General features: G+C 43.9%; 1 protein-coding gene across 1 annotated transcript in view; it reads left to right on the forward strand.

Moving 5' to 3' along the window:
• LOC311229500 (DENN domain-containing protein 3-like) overlaps window positions 1-26,209 on the forward strand; it is a gene marked incomplete at both ends in the record, with an annotated part of 92,080 nt that overhangs the window by 50,335 nt on the left and 15,536 nt on the right. The window contains 6 exons of the mRNA XM_084315579.1: window positions 5,822-5,992; window positions 7,765-7,894; window positions 9,457-9,564; window positions 10,864-10,961; window positions 13,802-13,953; window positions 20,400-20,466. Of these exons, the coding sequence (XP_084171705.1) occupies window positions 5,822-5,992; window positions 7,765-7,894; window positions 9,457-9,564; window positions 10,864-10,961; window positions 13,802-13,953; window positions 20,400-20,466 (726 nt within the window). The remainder of the gene's footprint in view (window positions 1-5,821; window positions 5,993-7,764; window positions 7,895-9,456; window positions 9,565-10,863; window positions 10,962-13,801; window positions 13,954-20,399; window positions 20,467-26,209) is intronic.

Genomic DNA, 26,209 nt, shown 5'->3' on the forward strand with positions numbered 1-26,209 from the left:
TCGCTTACACACATTCACTCACCAGTCCTCACTCGTTTCCCTTCGCTGCTGTCAAATTCCCCGCAACTTCTTGTTTACTGTTTCACTGACACCACGTGACGTATCTCGACCAATTACAGCCCACTCCTCGCTACGTCCCTGGATCACATGTGAATGAATACACCTCCATTCACAACTTTAACCAAGCATACAGTGCCTCCATACATCCGAAATGACAATATAATTATAACCATAGCTCAACTACCACTAATCAACATTCACATAAACGCACAGCATAAAAAACAACACAAAAAAAACATTACTTATTTACAAACACAGACTAAAGTGCACCTAACCTCCACCACCACAATAGAAAGCTGCACACCTCCCACTTGGTATCCTGGTCTTTAGACCCAAGGAGACCACAACAGATAACACTCTCCCTTGGTGGTGGACACAAGTCTGTTCAGAGTTGACTCAGGGAATGCTACTCCCTTTTTAGCTGCCAAACAAAGTTCTCGGAAGCGGCCCCAAGCTCCCATGCTTCGAGGACAGACCCTCTTTTTGAAGATGAAGAAATGTCCCTTCAAGGACAAAAATGTCACATATTTATTTTGTTACAGCTTGAGTTTGAGATGTAATGTCTTCCATTTATTCTGTGAAACTGAAATCTCAGTTCCATTGCTAACAGGCTGTTGTAGTTTCCAGCTGCTCAGAGAGCTTCTGTGCTCATATTCCATTCTTCCCAACTCTGCTATTAGACCATTGTTCTCTTCAGCATGTTTCAGCCTTTCAATTGAGGCAGAATCCATGACATGGGCAATGGCTGCATCATTCTCCTTCAGCTGTTGACCGAGTCCAGCAAGTAATTCCTTTCTTTGACTTATTTGAACGTTGATGCAGTTGATTTGCTCATCTTTGGCTTGCAATTCATTGTGTAGACAATGATGTTTGTTAACTGCCTCTCTCACTTTATCTGACTCTTTATGGAACTGTACGTGGAGATGCTCCACTTTCCCCTTCAGGGCAGAGGCCCCTTCACACTCATCATGGTGGATCTTCTCTCTCTCCTCAAGACTGTACTCAGTCATTTGCAACTGTGCTGATACTTTATCCAATTCACTTTTTAAAGAATTAATCTCAGACTGATGACTTTCTTGTGACCGTTTCATCATAGTATGTAAAGAGGCCTTTTCTTCCTCTAATGCAACACATTTCTCAGCCATGGTTAGCGACAAATTGACAAATCTTTATCAACACACTCTTTGCTTGCATCAAGTGCTTGGCCTCCCACTCTGCTCTCTCTATGGCTCCACCTCGGATTCGCCACTTGTTCACCGCTCGGCGGACCCAGCTGATGGCCCCCCCACAGAGCTTGGCCAAGCTGCTGAACCTTACACACAGCCTCTCTGGCATTGGGCAACACCAGGGTTTCGAGCGCCAGACTCGAAACCTCACCAGATTGCTTGGGCTGACTTCTTTCACGCCTTCCACTTTGACCGGACTGAACCCATGGCTTGAGAGAGAAGCCTCCAGCGGGGAGGATCTCTTCCACTCCTCTCGTGACCTTGTCCAGTTTCTGAGCCCTTTTTCTTTTGGTGTTTACCAGCTCGCAGGAGATCTCCTCCACCGTGATCGCTTTTGCTCTCATAGAGTGTGCAAAATGAGTCTTAGAGTTGTGGATTGACATCTCCATCTCCTCAAACAGATCAGGGTGCGTTCCCCCCACAGTCTTCCCTAGCGGGCCGTCCCACAGCACCAGATCTCCCACTCTCTTCATCCGCTGTGGAGCAAGCCGACCCTCCCGGTGGCTGATCAAGAGCTCGATCTTCTCTGGCCGGACCAGCTCCTCCGTTTTGACTTCTGGGAAGAATCTTTTAAGCTGCTTCGGGCTGACGACTCTGCCTGCTCGGGCGATTTCATCCAGGCCATAACAGACTATCTGGTGGGGACTCCATGTGTCCTCTGAAATACACATCCTGACCTTGAGCAGGTACCTTTCTGTCTTGACTCTCACTTTCATCCCACCAACTCCATGCACAACCAACGTTATCTTCTCCCCTCTCAGTCTGAGTCTTTTGGCAGCTTGGTGGGTTATGTAGTTGGTGTCGGACGCAAGGTCTACTAGGGTCCCAATAGTTTGCTCTCCGTTTGTCATGACCTCCATGATCATCATAAGCACAGGATGCTCCCTCAGGCCATTTTTTCCACGGAGACTACCACCCTTACTGCTTGTGCTCATTGACACTGTTGTTTGGTTGGTGAATGCCCTTAAAATCTGGTCCGCTGCTTCGGGGGAGATGTTAGCAAGTGCCTTCTGTTGCTCTTCTGAGAGTGTTCCTGTGTTTACGCCGCTTGTTTCCACCCTTTGCCTTCCCATTCTCCTCTCCTCTCCTTTTTGCCCTCCTTCTGCAGAGCACATGAGGTAGTGGTGGTCGGAGGTCTCTCCCTTTTGGCAGCACTTCCTGCAAAGGAACCTGTCGCTGCATTCTCCATCCCTCTGATGGGATGTCAAACATCTCTGGCAGGCTTCATTCCTTTCGACGACGTCTCTCTCTCAGCCAGACTGAGCGCTTTGAACCTTTTGCAAAAGAACATTTTGCCTCCGTGCTCCTCATCTCCACACACGCTGCATTCTTCTCCAGTCGCAACCATTCCTGTTGCTCGTGTGAACGTCTTCCACTCTGGCTTGCTTGGCTTCTCGAACACTTCTGAGGGTCTTAGCTGCACCAACGCCTCAAGGACTACTTCTTCATTTATTAAGAATTTTAGGAGAGCGTCAAAGTGGCCTTCAGGGGTGACATTGTTCACAGGTGCAGCTTTAAAGGTGAGCCAGCTCCTCAGCTCACATTCAGGCAGTTTGCTTTCAATAGCTTTGATAACAAGTGGATTCTTTATAGCTCCAATATTTCCTAAGTCTGTCAGGTCAGTAAGGGCCTTCTCAACAGCTTGGATGAGCTCTATTGTTTTTCTCGGCTTGTTACCTTTTGCCACCGGCAACTTCTCCAACTCTTCAATTATCTGAATGGCGATGGTGGTCTTATTCCCGAACCGGTTTTCAAGGACCCTAAACATATCATGAGCTGTGTCGTAGCTTGAGAGCCTAACGCCATTGATGATTCTCTCCTCCACACTGTCTAGGAGCTGGAATTTCTTTACTTCGGCTGACCCAGATGGATCTCCCTGTCGCTGGAGGTTTTCCCAGTCTCTTCGCCAACGGTGAAAGTCTCTCATGCAACCATTGAACTTTGGTAGCTGTATTGGGTGAAGGCGAACTCTCTGTATGGCTGCTGCTTGTGAGCCTCCCGCTTCCAGGCTTGCTATGCTAGCGCTGTGTGCTACCTCCCATGCTTTCCGCTGCGCCTTAGCCAGCTCGGCACGCTCTTCTGCGGCGGCCTCTGCCATTACCAACTGGATCTCAGCTGCCTTTTCTCTGGCATCTGCGGCCCTCTCCTCAGACCCAGCGCTAACTTCGGCTGCCTTTAGCCTGGTCTCGGCGGCTCTTCTTTCAGCCTCAGCGGCTCCTTTTCAGCTTCTGCAATGTCGGAGGCGGCCTTTAGCCTGATTTCAATGGCTCTATCAGCCTGCTCTTTCTGGACCCTGCCGAATTCAACCACCCACCTTCGCCAGAGGTCAATTCTCTTGTCCTCCAGTACTTGCAGCTTTTTTCTAACCTCGCACGCAGCGCCTTCAGGGATCCACCCTTCCCAGACAGCTAGCAGACTTTCTGCCTTGGTGATGAGAGATTCCAAGAGTGTGACTTGTTCTTTACCATTTTCGTAGGTGATTGTTTCCAGGTTAACTTCTCCCGCACCTTCATAGCTTCTTTCTGCCCGTCCAATGGCTGCTTTTAGCTCGGTCTCTGCATATTTTGACCAAAGGTTGGAATGGATTGCCTGCTTCACCTCTTTTAATGTTGTATCACACTCTATGGTTACCCTCTCCAAGTCTGCTTTGGCTTTATCATCCACAGCCTCCATGTCGCCTGCTTCATCAATCAGACAGGCCTCACACACATAATTAGCTGCATGAAGCCTTTCTGCGTCCTCAGAAAGGGATTTCCACCCACTTTTCAATTCCTCTCGCAGCATAGTTGGCGCCATTCGCAAAATGCTGTTGGCCTTTCTTGTGAAAGCTGCCTTCACTTTGGCCCTCTCTTTCTTTAATTGATCAATTTTTATTTATTTTTATTTATTTATTATTTATTTGACCATAAAATAAATAATTGTAATAATAAATAACCTAATAAATAATAACCTAATTGAGCGTACCCGTAACTCCTTATCTACCTTGTGTCTTCCGCCCTCTCTAGCTGCCTAAACTAGCTCAGAAGCTACTTCCCTAACTATCCTAGCCTAACTAGTCTTCAGCGGCGTTACCAGGCTCACCAGAGGTCCCCCCAGGGATACCGCCCAAAAATGGAAAACAATACAAATAAACAAAGTGGAGTAGGTTTCACCTTCTCCCGCCGGCTTGCCACCCAGGTACACTCAAACTAAGCTAAAGGTCTTGAAATTAGAGGGCTACTAATCAGCATACACCTATATAATATGATTGGCACCATCGCAGGGCTAGTAAACAAACTATAGCTTTTATCCTCAACTGGATGGGGGACCCTGATGTAAACAAGACGAAAGTCCTCTCTGGTCTACATCCCCCCAGCAACCGTGTGCACTGAGCTGCACTGTATTGCACCCACTCTCCAATCTGTTAATAAAATGCTCAAACAAACAATCAACTGCCTTCATTGTTTGTCCACGTTAGCTTTGGTATGCTATTTGATAGCCAGTTTCAGTAGCTTGGCATTACTCCTGATCGCATTTGTAGTTAGCACTGACATCTGTCAAACAACGTTTTCATTCATTCACTCATTCAGCTGCGTTAGCGTCCTCAGCTGTGTCAGCTGCTTGTATCAGCATTTGAAACCAGGTGAAAGTTCCTGCTCGCTGACCCGTATGGCCTGATGCGCGAGTTATTTCATTTACAATGACACAGGAGTACCTCATATCCCTCGTTATTTTGTCCTTATCTGACGGCGCGTTCAGCCACTCTTCTGCCGCCGCCCGTGGTTTGTAACTGTGCAGCTTTACTCCCGCTGCTGGGGTGAAGGTATGGACAGGATGCCACTCAGTTGTAAAACGGTTTTAATTCTTTTCTCCAACAGGTTACAAACCTTGAAACAAAACACACATTCAATCAATAACTACCACAATACTACTATCATTCTTAAAACAAATCGCTTACACACATTCACTCACCAGTCCTCACTCGTTTCCCTTCGCTGCTGTCAAATTCCCCGCAACTTCTTGTTTACTGTTTCACTGACACCACGTGACGTATCTCGACCAATTACAGCCCACTCCTCGCTACGTCCCTGGATCACATGTGAATGAATACACCTCCATTCACAACTTTAACCAAGCATACAGTGCCTCCATACATCCGAAATGACAATATAATTATAACCATAGCTCAACTACCACTAATCAACATTCACATAAACGCACAGCATAAAAAACAACACAAAAAAAACATTACTTATTTACAAACACAGACTAAAGTGCACCTAACCTCCACCACCACAATAGAAAGCTGCACACTCTCTGACTCTCTCTCTCTCTCTCTCTCTATATGGGTAACGCATGTATTCCCGGTAACCTGCCCCATTTCTAAGCCATATAACCCAGGACTCTCTCTCTCTTTGTCTCTCTGTGTCTCTCTGACTCTATCTTTCTCCTCCCCCCCTCTCTCCCTCTCTCTCCCCCCCCCTCTCCCCCCCCCCTCTCTCCCCCCTATCTCTCCCTCTCTGTCTCTCTCTCTCTCTCTCCCCCCCCCCCCTCAGGAGGTGAGGGTCTCCTCCTCCCCCTTCCTCCTCCTCAGGATTCCCTCTCTGAAGCTCAGAGTGTCGGGCAGGAAGGAGACGTTTGAGTTGAACCTGAAGACGGAGACGGAGCTCTGGAGCCTCATGGTCAAAGAGATGTGGGCGGGGCGCAAAATGGCCGACCAGCACAAGGTACCGTCTGACTAACCCTACCAGCTATGTGATCTAACACTAACAGCTATGTGATCTAACACTAACAGCTATGTGATCTAACAGCTATGTGATCTAACACTAACAGCTATGTGATCTAACAGCTATGTGATCTAACACTAACAGCTATGTGATCTAACAGCTATGTGATCTAACACTAACAGCTATGTGATCTAACAGCTATGTGATCTAACACTAACAGCTATGTGATCTAACAGCTATGTGATCTAACACTAACAGCTATGTGATCTAACAGCTATGTGATCTAACACTAACACTAACAGCTATGTGATCTAACAGCTATGTGATCTAACACTAACACTCTTTCTCCTGTATATTAATGACCTGAAAGCAGCTTGCTCATGTGACCTTTTTTTATACGCGGATGACTCCGCCTTGCTAGTGTCTCACAAAGACAAACAAGTGGTTGAGCAGACATTGAGTGCAGAACTAGAGATGGTTAGTGACTGGCTAGGCTACAACAAGCTGTCCCTCCATGTGGGGAAGACTGAGTCCATTCTATTCGGGTCAAAGGTCAGGCTCAGAAAATTGCCAGGTTTTAACATTAGAATAGGAGATACTGTTCTCACAGACAAAACATCTGTGAAATATCTCGGTTGCGTCCTGTAAAACAGCTTATCAGGGGAAAGCATGGCTCACCAAGCACTTACAAAGTGCAATAACAGGACTAGATACCTAGCCAGAATCTCTCATTTTCTAGATCAGTCAGCGATGAAGATTCTTGCTGGAGCACTCATACAGTGTCACTATGACTATGCGTGTGGCTCCTGGTACAACAGTGCCCCCAAAAGTCAGAAAATAAAACTACAGACTTCACAAAACAAGCTAATCAGGGTAATACTAAGGCTACCTGCCCGAACCCACCTTGACCCATCTCACTTTGAGATCATGAGATGGCTTAAGGTGGAAGACAGAGGAAACCAGATAGGGATGTGCCTAGTTCACAGAATAGTGCATGGGGTAGTGCCAGTGTACTTTAACAACTACTTCAACCGAATCAGGGACACACATGCATACCCAACTAGGCGCAGCTCAACTGACTTTGTGCCAGTCAGATTCAGGAGCTGTATGGGGAAGGAGTCTTTCCTGTATTCAGCAGCTGTCTATTGGAATAGTCTGCCCAGTGAACTGAAAATCATAGACAATGCCGTTAGATTCAAGTCCAGCCTGAAGACATGGCTCAAAAGGGACTATACTTGACCTAGACACTTAGCTTAAGGCACCTTGCATGTTGTATGAGTCTGTTATGTATATAAATGTTAAATGGTATATGTGATGTGTTGTGATGTCATGTTTTGTATGATGCATGTATTAAGCATCACACTCCCCTACCCCCCCACAAGGACCACAATGGAAATAAGCTCTGAGCTTTTTTGTGTTACCTCCTTGGCAGTATATCCTGACTGTGCTTTTCTGTCACATGTTTATTTTTTATATTGTCAAATAAAGTCATTCATTCATTCAACAGCTATGTGATCTAACACTAACACTAACAGCTATGTGATCTAACAGCTATGTGATCTAACACTAACAGCTATGTGATCTAACACTAACAGCTATGTGATCTAACTCTAACAGCTATGTGATCTAACACTAACAGCTATGGGATCTAAGACTAACAGCTATGTGATCTAACACTAACACTACCAGCTATGTGATCTAACACTAACAGCTATGTGACCTCATAATATCTCAGCTTCATGATGACATCATAACTCTGTGTTGTTGTCCAGGACCCTCAGTACATGCAGCAGGCTCTGTGTAATGCCTTGCTCATGGACGCTGTGGTCGGCAGCTCACAGAGCAACAAGGCCATCTATGCTGCCTCCAAACTGGCTCACTGTGACAACATCAAGATGGATGGTATTATTATTATTATTATTATTATTATTATTATTATTATTATTATTATTATTATTATTATTATTATTATTATTATTATTATTATTATTATTATTATTATTATTATTATTATTATTATTATTATTATTATTATTATTATTATTATTATTATTATTATTATTATTATTATTATTATTATTATTATTATTATTATTATTATTATTATTATTATTATTATTATTATTATTATTATTATTAATCATCATTATTATTATTATTATTATTATTATCATCATTATTACTACTATTATTATTATTATTATAATCATTATTACTATTTGTATTATTATTATTATCATTATTAATACTATTTGTATTATTATTATTAGTAGTAGTATTATTATTATCATTACCATTATTATTATTATTATTATATTATTATTATTATTATTATTATTATATTATTATTATTATTATTTATTATTATATTATTATTATTATTATTATTATTATTATTATTATTATTATGTGGACATGGTTGAGGATTACAAATACCTCGGAGTTCACATCGACAACAAACTGAACGAGTCAAAACACGCAGAGGCACTGTACAAGAAGGGCCAGAGCCGACTCTACTTCCTCAGAAGGCTGAGATCCTTCACCGTCTGTACAAGGATGTTGAGGATGTTCTATGAGTCGGTGGTGGCGGGCGCCTTCTTGTACGCTGTGACCTGCTGGGGCAGCGGACTGAGAGCAGGGGACACAAACAGGCTGGATAAGCTGGTCAGGAAGGCCAGTAGCGTGGTTGGGGTGGAGCTGGACTCTCTAGCGGTGGTGGCGGAGAGGAGGAGCCTTGCTAAGCTCCAGGCCATCAGGGAAAACCCCTCCCACCCACTACACACAGACCCCTCCCACCCACTACACACAGACCCCTTCCACCCACTACACACAGACTTGGCTGACAGGAGGAGCATGTTCAGTGCCAGGCTCACACTACCTAAATGCAGCACTAAACGGCACAGGAAGTCCTTCATTCCGACAGCCATCAGACTTTACATCACTGAGCCTCACTGCATCACTGAGCCTCACTGCATCACTGCATCACTGAGCACTGCACTGAGTGACAGTTACCATCTTCCTGGACTCTTACTTTTAAAACAACACTGTTCAATATTACACTTACTGTAGACTTCTGTATATTTTTACTGTATATTATTTACTGTATATTTTATTCTATTCTTAGGCAATTTGTTTTGTTATTCTTATTCGTGACATTTGTTCTGTCTAAATGTTTACTGTGAGCGATTTGTAGTGTCAAATTTCCCTCAGGATGATTAAAGTATTTCTATTCTAGTTCCTATAAGGCTGTTGATTGGTCAGAACCACCGTGTAGTTCCTATAAGGCTGCTGATTGGTCAGAACCATTGTGGTTATAACTTCACGCCTGACAAGATGGATTCTCAAATGATCTTGTGATTATGTTGCCGTGCAATATTATATAAACCTGTTATTATAATCTGAATAATTGTGTGTGTGTGTGTGTGTGTGTGTGTGTGTGTGTGTGTGTGTGTGCGTGTGCGCAGTGCCTATGATGGTTCCTAAGATGACAGCAGAGACACTGAAGCACAAGATTAACCCTTCACTAGACCTGCCGGCTCCACAGGCTGTAGACGTACTGCTGTACACACCAGGTACACACATATTTTTTTGTTGTTGAAGAAATACAAATTTTGAATATATATATATTTTTTATTAACACTTTAATCGCCAAGGACGTCATTCCCCGCCATGCTAATTCTGTTAATGACGCCGTAACACGTCATTGAGATCAATATTTCAAAAATCTGTGATCGCAATCATATTTCTCCCGCGGAGACTTGAGATCTACTGTTGATCCCCTCTCAACTCTCCAACGGTTCAAGAGCGCCATCTGGTGGCCGATCGGCGGATCGCCCAAACCGGAAACCGGAAACGGAAACTGGTGCTCATCCAAATTCGGTCCGACCACTCGCTATAGGTCCCGGGACTCGAGCTCGACACAATGGATAGCGATCCGTTACCAATAACTCGATAAACAACATGATTTGGACGTATATACTATTATACAACCTGGAGATGGATCGCATATTTCAACATCCCATAATAGGAATCTTTTTGCTCCACGCTCATCGCCCAACGGCCCGAGGAGACTGGGGTAAGTTTCAGCGTTTATGTTTACCGTGTTCGATACAAACTGCTCTAATGATCATATCACCCACACTACATGAATCATCTAACGTTGGCCACGGAATTATAAACGACCCCCCCCCCCATCCGGTCAACATCAGATGATAAGTAGTAACTTCTAGAAGCACGTCCATTTGAAATTTTTTATCCGCCGCCGATCGCTATCAAACTATTTGATCATCAATATAATGCATTTAGGGCTATAAATCACATTCTGGAGAATGCTGCAGAAAACGATAAAAACATACTTATACGTTTAGACCGTATTTTAGTATGAATATGTGAATGAAAAAGTATAACGTTCCTACATCCTGAACGATAGATAATTGACGTTGAATGGGCCATAGTAATGTCAATTTAGCAATACAATTTAAAAAGTTATAGCCCTGCAAAGAAGGGGAACTTCTCCATAGACAAATAGAGCTGGCAGAGGATGGTATAAGGATGTACATAAGCGTGGCAGAGAAAGTGTTAAGAACGAAGGTCAAAAACCCTGACGAAGTTCGAAGCCCAAAAACAGGCTTCGGGGACAGCCCTGTCATATACACACATATATATATATATATATATATATATATATATATATATATATATATATATATATATATACATACATACATACATACACATATACACATACACACAAGCACACCTATACTGTCCGCTGAGGAGAATCACTCTGTATGTGTGTGTGTGTGTATGTGTATATGCGTGTGTGTATGTGTATGTGTATATGTGTGTGTGTGTGCGTGTGTGTGCTCCAGGTCAGCTGTGGGTGTGTGTGTCTGGAGGGAAGGTGATGGTGTTTGATGCGTCCAGCTGGTCCTTTACACACTCTCTACAGCTGGGGACCTCAACACTGGTGAGTACACACACACAAATATACAGATACACACACACTGTTACGCACCCCTGTGGAAGGGCGCAACATAAGGCAACAGACATGGTGGGTGAGAGAGTAGCGACACAAAGCCAGGAAACATTTTTGCAAAATAATAATGTTTATTTACATAAAAGGCAACACAGGGATTAAGGAGGACTACCAGTGGCACCAAATGAAATACAAAAAGGAAAAGAAAACCCACCCCCTTTTGACAGGCGCTAGGCACCCATAAATACAGTGGGTGGTGCTCACTCTAATACTAGGGTTGTTAACAACAGGTAAACCTACGTGATGCTAGATGTAGACCCCATGGTATCTTCCTGTCCTCACTTGTCCCTGTGTGCGAAAACAAATGTAAATACACACAAATATAATCACAGTAGGCTGGGTGAAGTGACAGACAAACAAATATACAAACAAAGGTTAGACTAAAACAAGAATAATGCAATAGTGGGTAACACAAAATATATTTCTACTAACTAACAGCACAAAGAATCAGAGCTCTGCCACCAGCTCTACACACAACATACCCAAAAGCCACATACAGAACTGAACAGGGACATAAAGGGTGTGGGAGTGCTTGATTGCAGAGTGGGACCAGGTGGTGATGGTGAGGACAGAAATGCTGATTGGGACCAGGTGGTGAGATGATGACTGAAACCAGGGGGTGCATCTGAGAAAAAGACATGTAGAAACAGGGGGAGACAACACACAAAGCAGAACCAAACCAGACATGCCTACATACATAACATACATAGCATAAATAAACCCCCATAAATAAACAGCATACGTAACATACATACACACACACACATACATATACACACACATGACACATATACACACACATATATATACACACACACATATACACACACACACACACACACATATACACACATACACACACACATATACACACATACACACACACACACACATAACACATATATACACACACATGACACATATACACACACGACACATATACACACATATACACACACACATATTCTGTTATCGATTCATCTGTCGATTATTTTAGTGATTAGCTGGTTAATCTACGCGATTAATTTACCAGAAAAAAAACAATTGATTAAATGTGCACATTGAACATTTCAAAATGTTTTCCAAGTGCAGTACTAGGTCACATGGGTAGTTTCTTCTCTGACACCACCTACTGAATACCCAGACTAGGAGATGAGTGTTTACGGGTGCAGCACCATGGACACTTATGTACACTGCAACACTGCACCTGTGTACACTACTTACTCACTCAGAGTATAGATTTAGATTCCAGTGTTTATTGTAACTATATTTATTGTAATTAGGGCTGCCAGTTTATCGCGTTAATTAGATTAATTAATTACACAGCAATTTTTTTTTTTATTATTATAATACTTTTTTTTTTATCTCATTCATTCCATAAGATTCAAGATTGTTTATTGTCATATGCACAGTTAAAACGACAGTTTGCCATACAATGAAAATCTTACTTTTCTAGTCCACCCTTCACCAAAAAAATCATACAGTACTTAACTTAAACATATTTAAATACAAGCGAGTGCTAGAAAATAAGATATGATAAAAATAGATACAATATATATATACAATACAACAAGGCACAGTGAGTACATTGCACGTTCCATGGAAGTGACAGTGGGTCATAGCAGCAGTTAAAAGAACGTAGAATACACATTTACAGATTTTTTTTAATATGGTCCAAAATTTTGCATGTTCTTGGTATCTGATTCTAGGGACATCTATGGATCTCAGGGAATGTATTCCCAGTGTCAGAAATACTGTGTCTGTTACTAGGCTTGAGTAAATTGTAATGAACCAAAGGAGAATATCAATCAAAAATCTTTATCTTTGATTGTTTGTGAATAACACCATGCTAAAATTGACCAGACCTGAAAAATCTAAGCAAATGAATAAATGGAAGATGATTAAACAGAAGGTTTTGTAGATACAGTACTGAATTCTGCCATCCGTACACATGCCATTTGAAATATGATTATAGAATATAGAATATCAGGCCTAAAATGGTTATGCGATTAAAATGTGATTAATTAGATTAATTAATTACAAATCCTGTAATTAATTAGATAAATTTTTTAATCGCCTGACAGCACTAATTGTAATGCATAATATAACTGATAGGGCATAAAGACCCTCACCTGCACCTTGATTACACGGCCTACTTGCTCAGATGTGTACCTTCATAGTTAATTGTATTATTTACACTGCCTATTTTTACTTTTCTACTGTACTATAATTGTATTGCCTGTTCCCCCCCCCCCCCCCCCCCCATGCTGCTATGATGCCTGAATTTCCCCAAGGGGACAATAAGGGAATATCTTATCTTATCTTATCATAACCTACATGTACTTTGTATATATGTTTTCACTATTAAACCTATATTGATCATGAAGATCCGTCTATAACATGATTGATGAGTTTGGTTCCACCACATATCCCATTCGTTTGAGTTTATTGCAAAAGCTATAGTGAACCTATATTAAATAACTCTGTATCTAATCTGGCTTCTTTGCAGAAAATTATATATAATTATAATACATTTTTGTTGTATGTGTCATGCATAATCATAACAGTCAATTAACGTGGTATATACTCCCTCTCCTTTTCTCTCTCTTTCTATATCTCTCTCTCTCTTCCCCCCTCTCTTTCTCCCCCCTCTTCTCTGTGTCTCTACCTCCATGTATCTCTTCCTCTCTTTTTCTCTCCCCCTCTCTTTTCCTCTTTCTCCACCTCCCTCCCTCCCCCATTCTCTCTCTACCCCCCCCCCCCCTCTGCAGAACTGCATGCTGGGAGTTGGAGAACAGGTCTGGGTGGGCAGTGAAGACGGTGTTATTTACATCATCACTCTGGGGACTGTGCAGTGTAACAGACAGCTGACAGACCACAGGTCGGAGGTCACTGGACTGGCCACGGGACAGGACAAATTTAGGTAACTGCACTAGGGCTGACCCCTATTAGTCGAATAGTCGACTAATTGATCGAAAGGAGCCGTAGTTGACTGCCAACCTCTTAGTCGAATGCAAAAACAAAAAACAAAAAAATAATTTTTTTTTTATTATTATAAAAAAAAAATCATTCTTTCCAAAAGAAAATAGTCCTAGAAGCGTGGCTAACGCTAAATGGCACGCATACCAGAGGCTAACTGCCTACGAAAACAGGCACAGAGGCACTGAAAGAGGATTTCACCCATCTAATGAACACACTAGACTAGACAAATATCAAGATGTATCCATCAGTGGACCAATTGCATGTTTTTGCAGAGGACAAGAAGCCTTCCGTTGACTCCTTCAGACATTAAGCACCCCCACAGTCCAAATGGAATGATAAATTATTTTTTTATTTTTTTTTATTTTTTTTTACTATCGGCTAATTTCGGCCAATCAAAGTCGACTATCCAAATCCTTAGTCAGGGACAGCCCTAAACGTAAGGTTATGTATATAACCAAGTTCTGTGAATTATGGCGACGCTCAGCATCATCTGCACTGTACTTCACTTCGTGCACGTGCACTGAATAAAAAATTCCACCATGTACCTTTACATCCCAACATTCGTCTGGCCACACCCCCATCCGCTTACCTTCATAAGCAGGTGTGTGGTCACCTACTCGCCTCCTTCCCAAACTTTCACCACAAGGCGAGATCAAGGGCTGCAGCGGCGTCTGATGCTGAGCGTCGCCATAATTCACAGAACTTGGTTATATACATAACCTTACATTCTGTTTCATTATGGCTTTCGCTCAGCATCATCTGCACAAGAGGAGCTGAGCAGGAGCCATAGCTCGACAAATGTACCCCGCTGAGGCCCCCCACAACCATCAGACCGGGGAGGACCGAGCCCCCCGACCCTCCCTAATGGAGGATACCCCCCCTATTGGAGGCTTACGGGAGGGAGACGGATCCGACCGTGCGAAGAGGAACTCAAGCAACTCAACGCACAGGGTGAGCAGACCGTGGCTTGACCCCACGACTACACACACGCACAACCCGCATGCCACCAGGGAACGAACGGAAGGAACAAACCTTGTTACTGCCCCCAAAATCACGGGGTCAAGAGCAAACCCAACCCCGTGGCAAGGCTGTAGCAGTGGAGCGCGAAGGAAGACCCAGACCCACTGAAGGGACTGGATCCCCTGGAAAAAGGGGGCCCGGAGAGGTCAATGACGCCAGGTATCAAGACCCCACCAGGCGGTCACTTAGTGACACCGCCCCCCACATCGCCAGCGTATTCGGATAAGGCCCCTCCAAGAGCGGGCCCTTTCCCCCCAATAGCACACCGCCTGGCACACTGACCCTGCAGAACAGGCAGTCAGCATGGCCGTAAGCACTCAAAAAGTTCAACCAACGGAAGCAGGCAGCGCACCGGGGAAACCAGGCAGCAGGCTGTAACCTGAGCCTGGAGCACAGCGGACGAGACAGGCGCCAAAGGAGTCAACTGAAAACAGCCCCCCCGGCGGAAGGGGCGTATGCTGGCGTTGTTGATCACCATGACAAAGCCTCCATTAAAAAAAAACCATCCAGAGGGGTCAAGGCAGAGAAGGCTGACATGATTGGCAGACGTCATGAACGTACAGGGGCACACTCAACCGGGTAACCCGGGAGTTGACTCTGCTCCAACATACCAGGGAAGCAACTACCCTCTTGGTACAGACGGTGGTTGTTCCTATAACCCCTCAAGAAAAAACTCCAAAACACACCTGCGGGTATACACCAGCTATACCGCAGTACAAGTGTTTCAGTTTCCCAAAAAAAAGGGTTATCCCAGGCCTACGGTATCAACAAAACTTTACTTCGGACCGGGCCCGGCAGCCCGGGAAGCACACAGGGTTACCAGAGGAGGTCCAGAAGACCACCCCAACAGCCCCCTCTTCGCCATGCGTGAGAGAGGAGCAAAAGAAGAAGAACCAGCCCCTTACAATAGTGCCAGGTACAACGTGTACCCAACAAAGGGTCTCCATAACACCTAACCCTGTGACACCCGGGCCGACCCAGCATTTTTTCCCCTGAAAAAAGCCCAAGTCCCTCAGGGTACCAGAACAGCAGATCTGCATCCCCGGCGGACAACGGGTTAACTGACCTGGACCAGCGTGACCAGAACCAGTCCCGTGCCCTAACCACGCTGACATGCCTACTCCAGGAGAAGGGGCAGATATGCGCGTTGATCTAAAAACATGAAAAGAGGGCGCCACCCAGACGGGCCGGTTTGAACCGTGCTCGGTGGCCCACCCCAAGGGCTTGAGACCCCTCTACCTATGTTCTGATCCATTCCGTTAACATCCCCCAAACGAGAATCCGTCGAGACCCAGTAACAGGCTCTCGGAAGAGAAAAAAAAACCCATCCCAGTTGCTTTATAAAAACGCTGTTTTAATAACAAGTAACCAAGGCGTACTAGCCACCCGCATGATTCTTATCAGAAACACCCCGAGCCAGCACTATGTATGCGTCGGGACACAAAACACATCAATGGACAGTCTAACCAGACCCCACATTGATCCCTCAAGGCGCCTGGGAGAACGACAAGAAGGGTGTGGTGCTTCATATACTCCACACTCTTTTATTAAAAAAGAAAGAAACACCCACTGACATGAATCCCACTTGACGCAGCCGAGGATAAAAACTGTTTACATTTTTATATCCCGTCATCCCTACCACAGAGGATAGACGGAACTCCCCAGAGAGACTTCCCACGTGAGCCATAGATTGAAAAGCCACGGTAACATTGAGTCATGTGACCAACCGACTCAAGTTACGCGTATATCGAGCGTAGTGGAACCTTAATTCCTACGCTCTATCCCGACACTTGACAATAACAGACCTTACATACGGGTCTAACTCACGGAAGCCATCGTCCAATAGCAACGTGCGTAGTGACGTGTGCTACGACGGAGGGAAACCCAAGACCCAACACCTGTGATAGGTGGAAACCCTTCCCCCCCCCCCCCCCTCCCTGCCAAGCCGCCTAACAGCTTGGCCCTGACTGAACTAATAAGAGAGGAATAAACCCCCTGACCAATCAGAAGAGGGAAGGAGGGGTTTATCCGGTACCCCCTCACAAGCCCAACCCTTGCATACAACAACAACTAGCCATATGATACCTTTAGTAGCAATGCTAATGAATAGCGCAAGCTAATTCAATGCACGCTAACGACAGACAATCTGTGAACAGGGTTTATAACAAGACCAAGTCGCGTGTGTGTGTGAATCCTACACCCGCAACCATGTTGTAACACAGAAACAACATTGATAGAGAGAGAGAGAACGGCTGAGCCATGGTACGTTTTCATATGAGCATTACTGCAAACCCAACACAATAGTGTTGTAGCTCAATATCACTGTGTAAGCAACAGAGCACACAACTAGCCTCTACCTTTATGTGGAGATTCAGGTCGAGGCAGAAAAAAACCTTTTTCAACCGAGTGTAGGCTGCAGGCCTTGCTTAAGCTCTAACATGAAAGTAACCCTCCTATCAACCCATACTAGCGAAGATTCACACGTTGCAACCCCATCATATGTTTGGTGAATAAACACACAGTTTGTTAACAAAAAATATAGTCCCCCTTTAGAGGGGACTCTTTATTTTTGAACAAAATCATAGCAGGGCTGGGAAGGGAACAGGGGGGGGGACCACAGGGGGAAAAAGTCACTGGGTCCTAGCGACGCCTGCCACGAGCCGCTCGGGATTTGCCACCTTGTGGAGCCCCGGAGGGATGGTAAACGATCGGCGGCTGGTCTCGACGATCCCTACCGTCGCCTCCGGGCGTAGATGGGCCGGCTGTCTCCTCCTGGCCTTCTTCACCGAAGGTCCAGCAGTGGCGGTGGTGGCAGCGGTGGCCACGGCGGAGGATGCTTGACGACGTGGCAGCCGTCTGACTCCACCGGCGACATCGGGAGGGGGAAAATGAGGCTGGAACACGGAGCGCTCCTCCTGCATCTCTCTGCAAGTCGAGGTCATCAATTGCAGGGCCGTCCCGAATAGTCCAGCATCGGAAAGGGGTGCCGTCAGAAGTGGAACTCTCTTCTTCTCCGGCACACGAGCCTGCTCCAGCCAAAGGTGGCGCTGGACCAGAGTTGCCAGGGTGCGCACTTTCCCAGCGTCTATAGCCTGCAGCTGAGTCAGATGCAGGATGGCTCCTGCCGACTGGGCGAGCTGGTCATGTTGTACATCACTCAGCTCCATGCCGCCCGTCAATATCCCGGACATGAATCTCGCCAGCTGCGCGATGGTAGACGCGGCAGCTAGAGATTGTGTTCCGGTGATAAATGACTGGTCGCTCCAATATGCCAACCGCCTCGCCGATTTCCCTTGGGGAACCGGCTTCCGTAACGGCTCCCACACCACCTCCGGACAAAGGAGCGCCGCCATCGGCCTATCAAGCCGTGGCACGCCCTCCTTCATACCGTCGACCAAACCCGCCACCCGCGTGACTTGCACGTAGGCAGGAGTAAGGCCTATGATATGGGAGACCACCTGGCCCTGACGGACATAGGCCGCCATTGAGGGGAAGAATGGGTAGACAACGTCCACCTCTCTCACCGGGCGACGTTGCCATAGATGACCTATGAGATCATCAGGGACAGGAACAGGCAGTGGCTGCGGCAGCGGCACGCCGTTTGCGACTGCCGCCACCGCCATGAGCTCGGGAAACAAAGCACGCAGTTCCCCCTGCAGGCTTTCCTCCTCCGAGCCCGCATCCCTCACATACAGCAGGCTACTGGTCAAGGAGCCACATTCCGATGTGGCTGATAGCAGGGCATCCCGCCGACGAGTCAGAGGTTCTACCCCAACATCTTCGAACGAGGCGCCCCAAGGAGACATCTCACCCCCCTCCAGTGTTACCTGGACGGGCGGGATACCTGTCTCCACCGGGCCTTCAAATAAGAACCCGTCCGCCTCTATCATGTAGTCCTCTGTCTCCATCGGGCATGTAGAGACCGACGCGGCGACGCATCCTCACCTGGCTCCAGCAACTTACCAAAACCAGGCCGTTCGCGTCTGCAAGCCACCATCTTGCGACGGGAGCGGATTTGAGACGCAAAAAGTTTGCGTCTCAAATCCCCCGCAACCAAGGGAACCGGCCGCCCAACAGCGGACGATTCCCCGGAAGCAGAGGAACCAGAGCCGGAACCAGGCCATCGCACAGGAGACGGCACTGGTGTACCAGCTCCTTGGAGAGGCAAACTACCCATCGGACGCCTACCGGGCGTGGCTGCCGACCACAAGAGAGGTCTCAGCCCCGCTACAAGACGCACGACGGAGGCGGCAATGGAGAACCGCTGGTGAAGAGTGGCGTTGCGAGCGCTACCCTCCGAAGTAGACATTATGACTTAGCTTTTTTCTTTCTAATATTATGAGAGAAGAAAAAAACAAGCAACAATGTAAACACGTCTCAACTTTCTTCAGCTAACAACCTCGTCAAGTGTGGGATCTACCGAAGGCACTTCCTTGTGGTGAAAGTGAAGAAGGAGGCGAGTAGGTGACCACACACCTGCTTATGAAGGTAAGCGGATGGGGGTGTGGCCAGACGAATGTTGGGATGTAAAGGTACATGGTGGAATTTTTTATTCAGTGCACGTGCACAAAGTGAAGTACAGTGCAGATGATGCTGAGCGAAAGCCTTAATGAAACAGAACTGCACACACACACCTTTCTCTCACTTTGTTGAGTATAGAGTAGTTTAATATACACTAGTTAACTATAGAGTAGTTTAATATACACTAGTTAACTATACAGTAGTTTAATACACACTAGTTTCAAGTTTCTTTAATAGTTGTCATTATATTTAACTAGTTAAATATAGAGTAGTTTAATATACATTAGTTAAATATAAAGTAGTTTAATATACACTAGTTAACTATAAAGTAGTTTAATATACATTAGTTAACTATATAGTAGTTTAATATACACTAGTTAACTATAAAGTAGTTTAATATACACTAGTTAACTATAAAGTAGTTTAATATACATTAGTTAACTATAAAGTAGTTTAATATACACTAGTTAAATATAGAGTAGTTTAATATACACTAGTTAAATATAGAGTAGTTTAATATATACTAGTTAACTATACAGTAGTTTAATATACACTAGTTAACTATACAGTAGTTTAATATACACTAGTTAAATATAGAGTAGTTTAATATACACTAGTTAACTATATATAGAGTAGTTTAATATACACTAGTTAACTATATATAGAGTAGTTTAATATATACTAGTTAATAGTTTAAGATAGATTTGTTTATTTTTGAACATCATAATGTTACTGATTTATTAAACATGTAGTGTGTTCCTCCAGCCTGAAGGTGGCGTATGTATTAACATGTAGTGTGTTCCTCCAGCCTGAAGGATGTATTAAACATGTAGTGTGTTCCTCCAGCCTGAAGGTGGTGTACTCCTGCAGTGCTGAGGGAATGGTCATGGCTTGGGAGGTTTCTACACTACAGGTCAGATGTCCATACTATATAGTATTCATACAACTTTACCACCCTTACAAAATCATGTTAGATTGATGGTATTTTCAGTACTAGGTACTAGCATGGTAAAGGTTACACTCCTGCTTCTGACACTGCAAGCTGCTTCTCACTGCTTGAAAATGTATTAACAGATTGCAGAATGGGTACACTACAGTACGGCTCAATACACACAATTGTTAACTCTTTAATTGCCAATGATGAGTATACTCGTTATAGCCCGCCAATCGTTGGACACCAACAATGAGTATACTCATTATTATGATCGTTATTTCTTTTATTCGATATTTCCATTCATAAACATGCAGGCAGCTGTGTGTTATCACTGGGGATGGGTCTGACATCGCAAAAGTCCAATACCGCCGCCTGCCGCCTTGCGGCCGCTATTGCACTCCATTTGAAACGATGTGGCTTGGTGTCTGGGCCAATATGCGCCCAGCGGGCGGGGTCTAACTACTCTGGGCAGGCCAAGCGCTTATAACACATGCATCGATGAGTGTCGGGCCCCCCGGGTTCATGTTCATTGCTGGATTACGTTGGAAACACGATCGCGATCAGTACTTGGAATGGCGATCAGATATCAGATTATTTTCGGGACAGATCCTGGTCAAGGTAAGGGCTAAATGGTATCAATATTGCGTTGATCCAAAAATTCCTTCATGCGATCGGGAGCGTGTGTGTGTGTGGTGTGTTTGTGTGGCGTGTTCCGTTGGTAGAGATCAAAGCACGGAGGGGCGCCCCCCCCCCTTTCATGCATCCATGATGAAACATAATACCGATAATATAAATTTGATTTGAGAACAGTAGCTAGTCCAGGGAAGAAATTATAACGTTTTTACTAGAATACACGTTCAGATTCAGATTCAGATTACTTTATTCGCCATTTCATAGTTTTCAGGTACAAAATGGAACGTGTTTTGGCATTACAGTGCATACTTTTTTCACATTTAAGAACAATACAACAGTAAATAAATAAATAATTTTAAGTAAAGTGCAAGACAGGACATAACAGTGAGACAACAATAAGACTGTGAAAGACTGTGCCGGCCATTACGCAGCATTTTGGAAATTACACCAGACCGCCCTGAAACTACACTCATATTCACGACGGTATAAAACGGAAATGTATGGATGGGAAAATTATCTGTTTTTTGCATCTTGACCGGAAGAAACTCAATGACAATCGACTATATCATTAGATCCATAGCTATAATATATAATATAGCTTTAGGCCTGCAAACACAGCCACGTATCCCCATGTTAAAGGGGACATGCATTGCTATTCCTAGCACTATTTGGGCAACTTTACACAATTCCTGTGAGTCTATGGAACACCTTAGTAAGGTTTTATTAAAAAAAAATGCATTGTTTTATATTTCTAATCAAGGACTCAAAAGCCTAATTTCCCAGCATCTGGAATTCAAGCTGTTATTAGATGGGCTCTGCCCATACTAGCAGAATGCTTTGAGTGACAGCCACCCACCAAATAGCTCCGCCCATACTGCATGTCGCCGTCCTTCCAGGTGAATTGAAAACACTTTATAGTAAACAAGATGGCTGTACCAGTACCGTATATTTGGGATCCAGAGAGCGACCCTGACTATGTTTCGGAAGAAAAAGTTGAGTTGCAACAGCGAGGCTTGCAAATCGTTTCCGAGTGGTAAGTTTAGCCAAAACTACATGTGTGTTGGAATTAGTGCTGTCAGGCGATTAAAAAAATGTATCTAATTAATTACAGGATTTGTAATTAATTAATCTAATTAATCGCATTTTAATCGCATAACCATTTTATGCCTGATATTCTATATTCTATAATCATATTTCAAATTGCATGTGTCCGGATGGCAGAATTCAGTACTGTATCTACAAAACCTTCTGTTTAATCATCTTCCATCTATTAATTTGATTAGATTTTTCAGGTCTGGTCAATTTGAGCATGGTGTTATTCACAGTCAAAGATAAAAAGAAATGTATTGATATTCTCATTTGGTTCATTACAATTGACTAAAAATAAAATTTTCATTCAATCAATCACCGCGCAGATTGATTGATTGAATGAAAATGTTATTAACAGATTGCAGAATGGGTACAATACTGCTACAAAACTGATGTCACGGGGAGCTGGGCGCAGGCAAAGCTGGGCGCTGGGCCTTGTGGCCTAAGTAAGGACAAATAGTAAAACAATTACATATATAATACAAGCCACAAAGGGATGTATAGCATAATTGCGTAAAAACCCTATAGGGGCTTGCATGTGGCATTCACCTGAAAGCAAAATTCCATTGATATTACATCAATATAAATAAACAGAAATAAAATACCCCACCCCCCCAAACACAGCTATCTCACTCCGTCGAACACGCACAGTGAACTAACGTTAGATTTTCTTGACCCAATTAACATAAGATACCCCACCCCACCCCCCCAAACAATGCTATCTCACTCTGTAGAAAGAACACACACACACACACGGTGAACGTAGCAACAATTAGTTAGTTAGCTGACTAATTACGACATATCTACTTACTCTTTCTGGTGGGTCCCGAATAGTTGGTACAACTCCTTTCTTTAGAACAAGCCAGGAAACCACCCCAGCATCATAAAGTGATTGATTCGCAACGTCGTTGTTGCAAAAATGTGCAGTACACACCCGAGTATGAGACGTTGCGACAGGACTAGGAGGGTCCCCAAAAACGAACTTGGTCCATTGCTGGCGAAGCACAATATCCTCTGGAAAAATGTGCATAGACGTATTAGCAGCTTTACAGCCAGGAACAGCACATGTCCTGCGTGTTTTGCTCATCGTGGACATTAGGCAAGTTACTGCACTTCTTTCCTGCGGTCTGCCTGCTGTAGGTAGAGTGTAGTCTATGTAGATTGAGGGCTGCCCAGGTAGATTGTGGGCGGGCATTGGCTCCAACCACAGAGCCAATCGGATCACTATCCGCTTCCCCAGTGCCACGTGACGTCACCATGCGAAAGTAAAATCAGAACGACCTGATTAAATGGAACAGGAAATTAATTACCCGAATGACGGCAATCCGCCAATATGGTATTTAGAGACACAGACACATTGATACTAACTCCTATTACTATAATACAATGCTAGACACTGAAAAAATACATTTATAATGCATGTCCCCTTTAAATGGCGATGGCATTTCAACGGTAAGGTAAACAGCGACCCCTGGCGCTGAATGAGTTAAGGGGATGCAGACCAGAGAAAGACTTTCGTCTTGTTTACATCAGGGTCCCCCATTTTCAATTAATCATATATCTCACATTGATCTTACTTTAATGCTCTTTTAACTCATTCTCTGCCAACAACGATTTAATACATGTTTGTCCGCCAATCGAATAACGCCAACCACGTATATATACGTTATTTGATCGTTATTTCTTTTATTCGCTATTTCCATTCATAAATCATCCAGGAAGGCTGTGTAACCATATGGAATGACTCTGAGATCGCAAAAGTACAATACCGCCGCCTGGTGGTATGCGGCCGATGTTGCACTCCCTTTGTGACTCTGTGTATGTGGCTGTGTATCATTGAAATTCATCCGGGCAGAGTTTTCGAGTAGCCTGGACCGAGGGGTCTACCCGATCGCATTGAATCGCTTTCGGGATGCCCGATTCATTATGCTGTGGGGGGTTATGTCGTGGCCCAAATGGACATACGATCTAGCAGATGGCAATCAAATAATTGGAATATTCTTTTTGGAGTCTCATCGGCCACAGGTAAGAGCAATTTAAAGTCAATTTCAGCTTGGTTGTGCCTTGTTTTCATAGCCATCGCCCTGATCAGCGTATGCTGTTGTACTAACGAATGTCGTTATTGACAATCAATTAATCAGAAATTACCCCCCCCCCCCTTTCATGCATGGAACATAATATACCGATCATATGCATTTGAATTTTTTATTGTAGCGTGTATAGGTACGAAATACCAATGGATTAAGTATAATATGCGTTGCAGCCTATTGCTAGCCTCCCAGGAATTACCCTAACCTGTTAGCCTGCAACGTCCCACCGGCGGGACCCTTTTAGGACGATTTGCCCACCGGCACTTTGCCGACCCCTAGTGGCTCGGGTGTACATATTTTGTAATACAATATATATCGAATTGAAGGCTTATTTTTTTTTTTTTTTTTTTTATATTTTTTTTTTATTATTGCAAAACAAAAATTATTAAAAGTCAGTACTCAACACACAATGCATAATGAAACTTTCAGTAAAGGTGGTTAAAATACATGCAAGTACAGAAACAAGATAAAACAAAAATAGTCTATAATAACATTTTAACCGTATACAGTGTATATCCAGCGAAATTACAATTATATAAATGTTAGTATAGAATATACCCCTAATACCTATTTTCTAAAACCCTACACACATATGCTCCAGCTCGAACCCCCCCCTCCCGGACCCCCTCTTGGATAGTACCTCCATTATCCCTCACTCCTAACCAGACACTACCATTATAAGCTAGCTTTTATTCTCTCCACCACTTCTAACCACATTGACATTTTGGATTCATTGAGACCCAGAATTCTTGCTGTAGATATTTCTTGATATATCACATCGAGATATGTAAGAAACCACACTTTTCGGCACATTTTTTCCGGTTGAAACCAACGTGATGCGATCAGTTTTTTAGCTACTGTGATACCCGATAAAACCAATCTCTTTAGTTGTGGATTCACTGCAAACTCAAAAACATCATTCAATAGTAATACCGAGGGGTGTACAGGTATATTCCAAGATACGAGTATTGATAATTGTTGGGACACATCTTTCCAGAATGCCTTAACTGGTGGGCAGTCCCAATACATGTGCATAAATGTTCCTTCGTCCCCATTTGTACATTGGGAGCATTTGGAGTCTTGTTTAAGCCCCATTTTGCACAGCCTTATAGGAGTCAAGTATGTCCTGTGAATATAGTTCAGATTGATTTGTTGATGATCCGGGTTCCTTGATGTAAGTCGGACATTTGCCCAGGCTCCTTGCCAATCAAAGTCATTTTCCAGGTCTGGTATATCCCTCCTCCAGATAGTGTCTAGTTGAAGGGTTTCATACGAGGACGTTAGTAATTGATAATAAAAACCTGATACAAAACCTCCCAATGTTTCTCTTTCATAGAAAAATGTGTGGTATCTGTGGTGTTCAATTGGTATGAGTAATGGAACACCGTGAGACCTCAGACAAAGTCGTAACTGTATGTAAAAAAGCCATGTGGACTCGGTGAGGTTAAACTTTGTGCATATTTCGACATAACTACAGAGGCCCTGGTTATTAAAAATATCCCCTAATGAGTGTATGCCTTGCTCTTCCCATATAGGGAATCTTATAGGGCGTTTTCCCATTAAGAGTGCATTGTTATTGAATATGGGAGTGTGATTATGCCATTCTTGAGGGTTAGGATATTTCTTTTGTGTTTCCCGCCATGTTCTGATTGCATGGGTAATTATTGGGCCAAATTCTCGCTCACAATGCTTGATTGAAAGTTTAGTGTGTGCTATGTCTTTCAGTCTCTGTGGGGCTACTATGTTTTCTTCTAATTATCTCCAAGATACCAAAGCCTGGGGGTCAAACCATATCTTCAATGGTCTTAATGTGAAAGCCTTAAAATATTGTAAAAAATCTGGAACTGCCATGCCACCGTCTGCTTTATTTCTCTGTGCGGTGGATCTTTTTATGCAAGGTGGTTTGTTAT

Source organism: Notolepis coatsorum (genome assembly GCF_963971535.1).
Source record: "Notolepis coatsorum genome assembly, chromosome: 6".
In the NCBI taxonomy this organism is placed as follows: Eukaryota; Metazoa; Chordata; class Actinopteri; order Aulopiformes; family Paralepididae; genus Notolepis; species Notolepis coatsorum.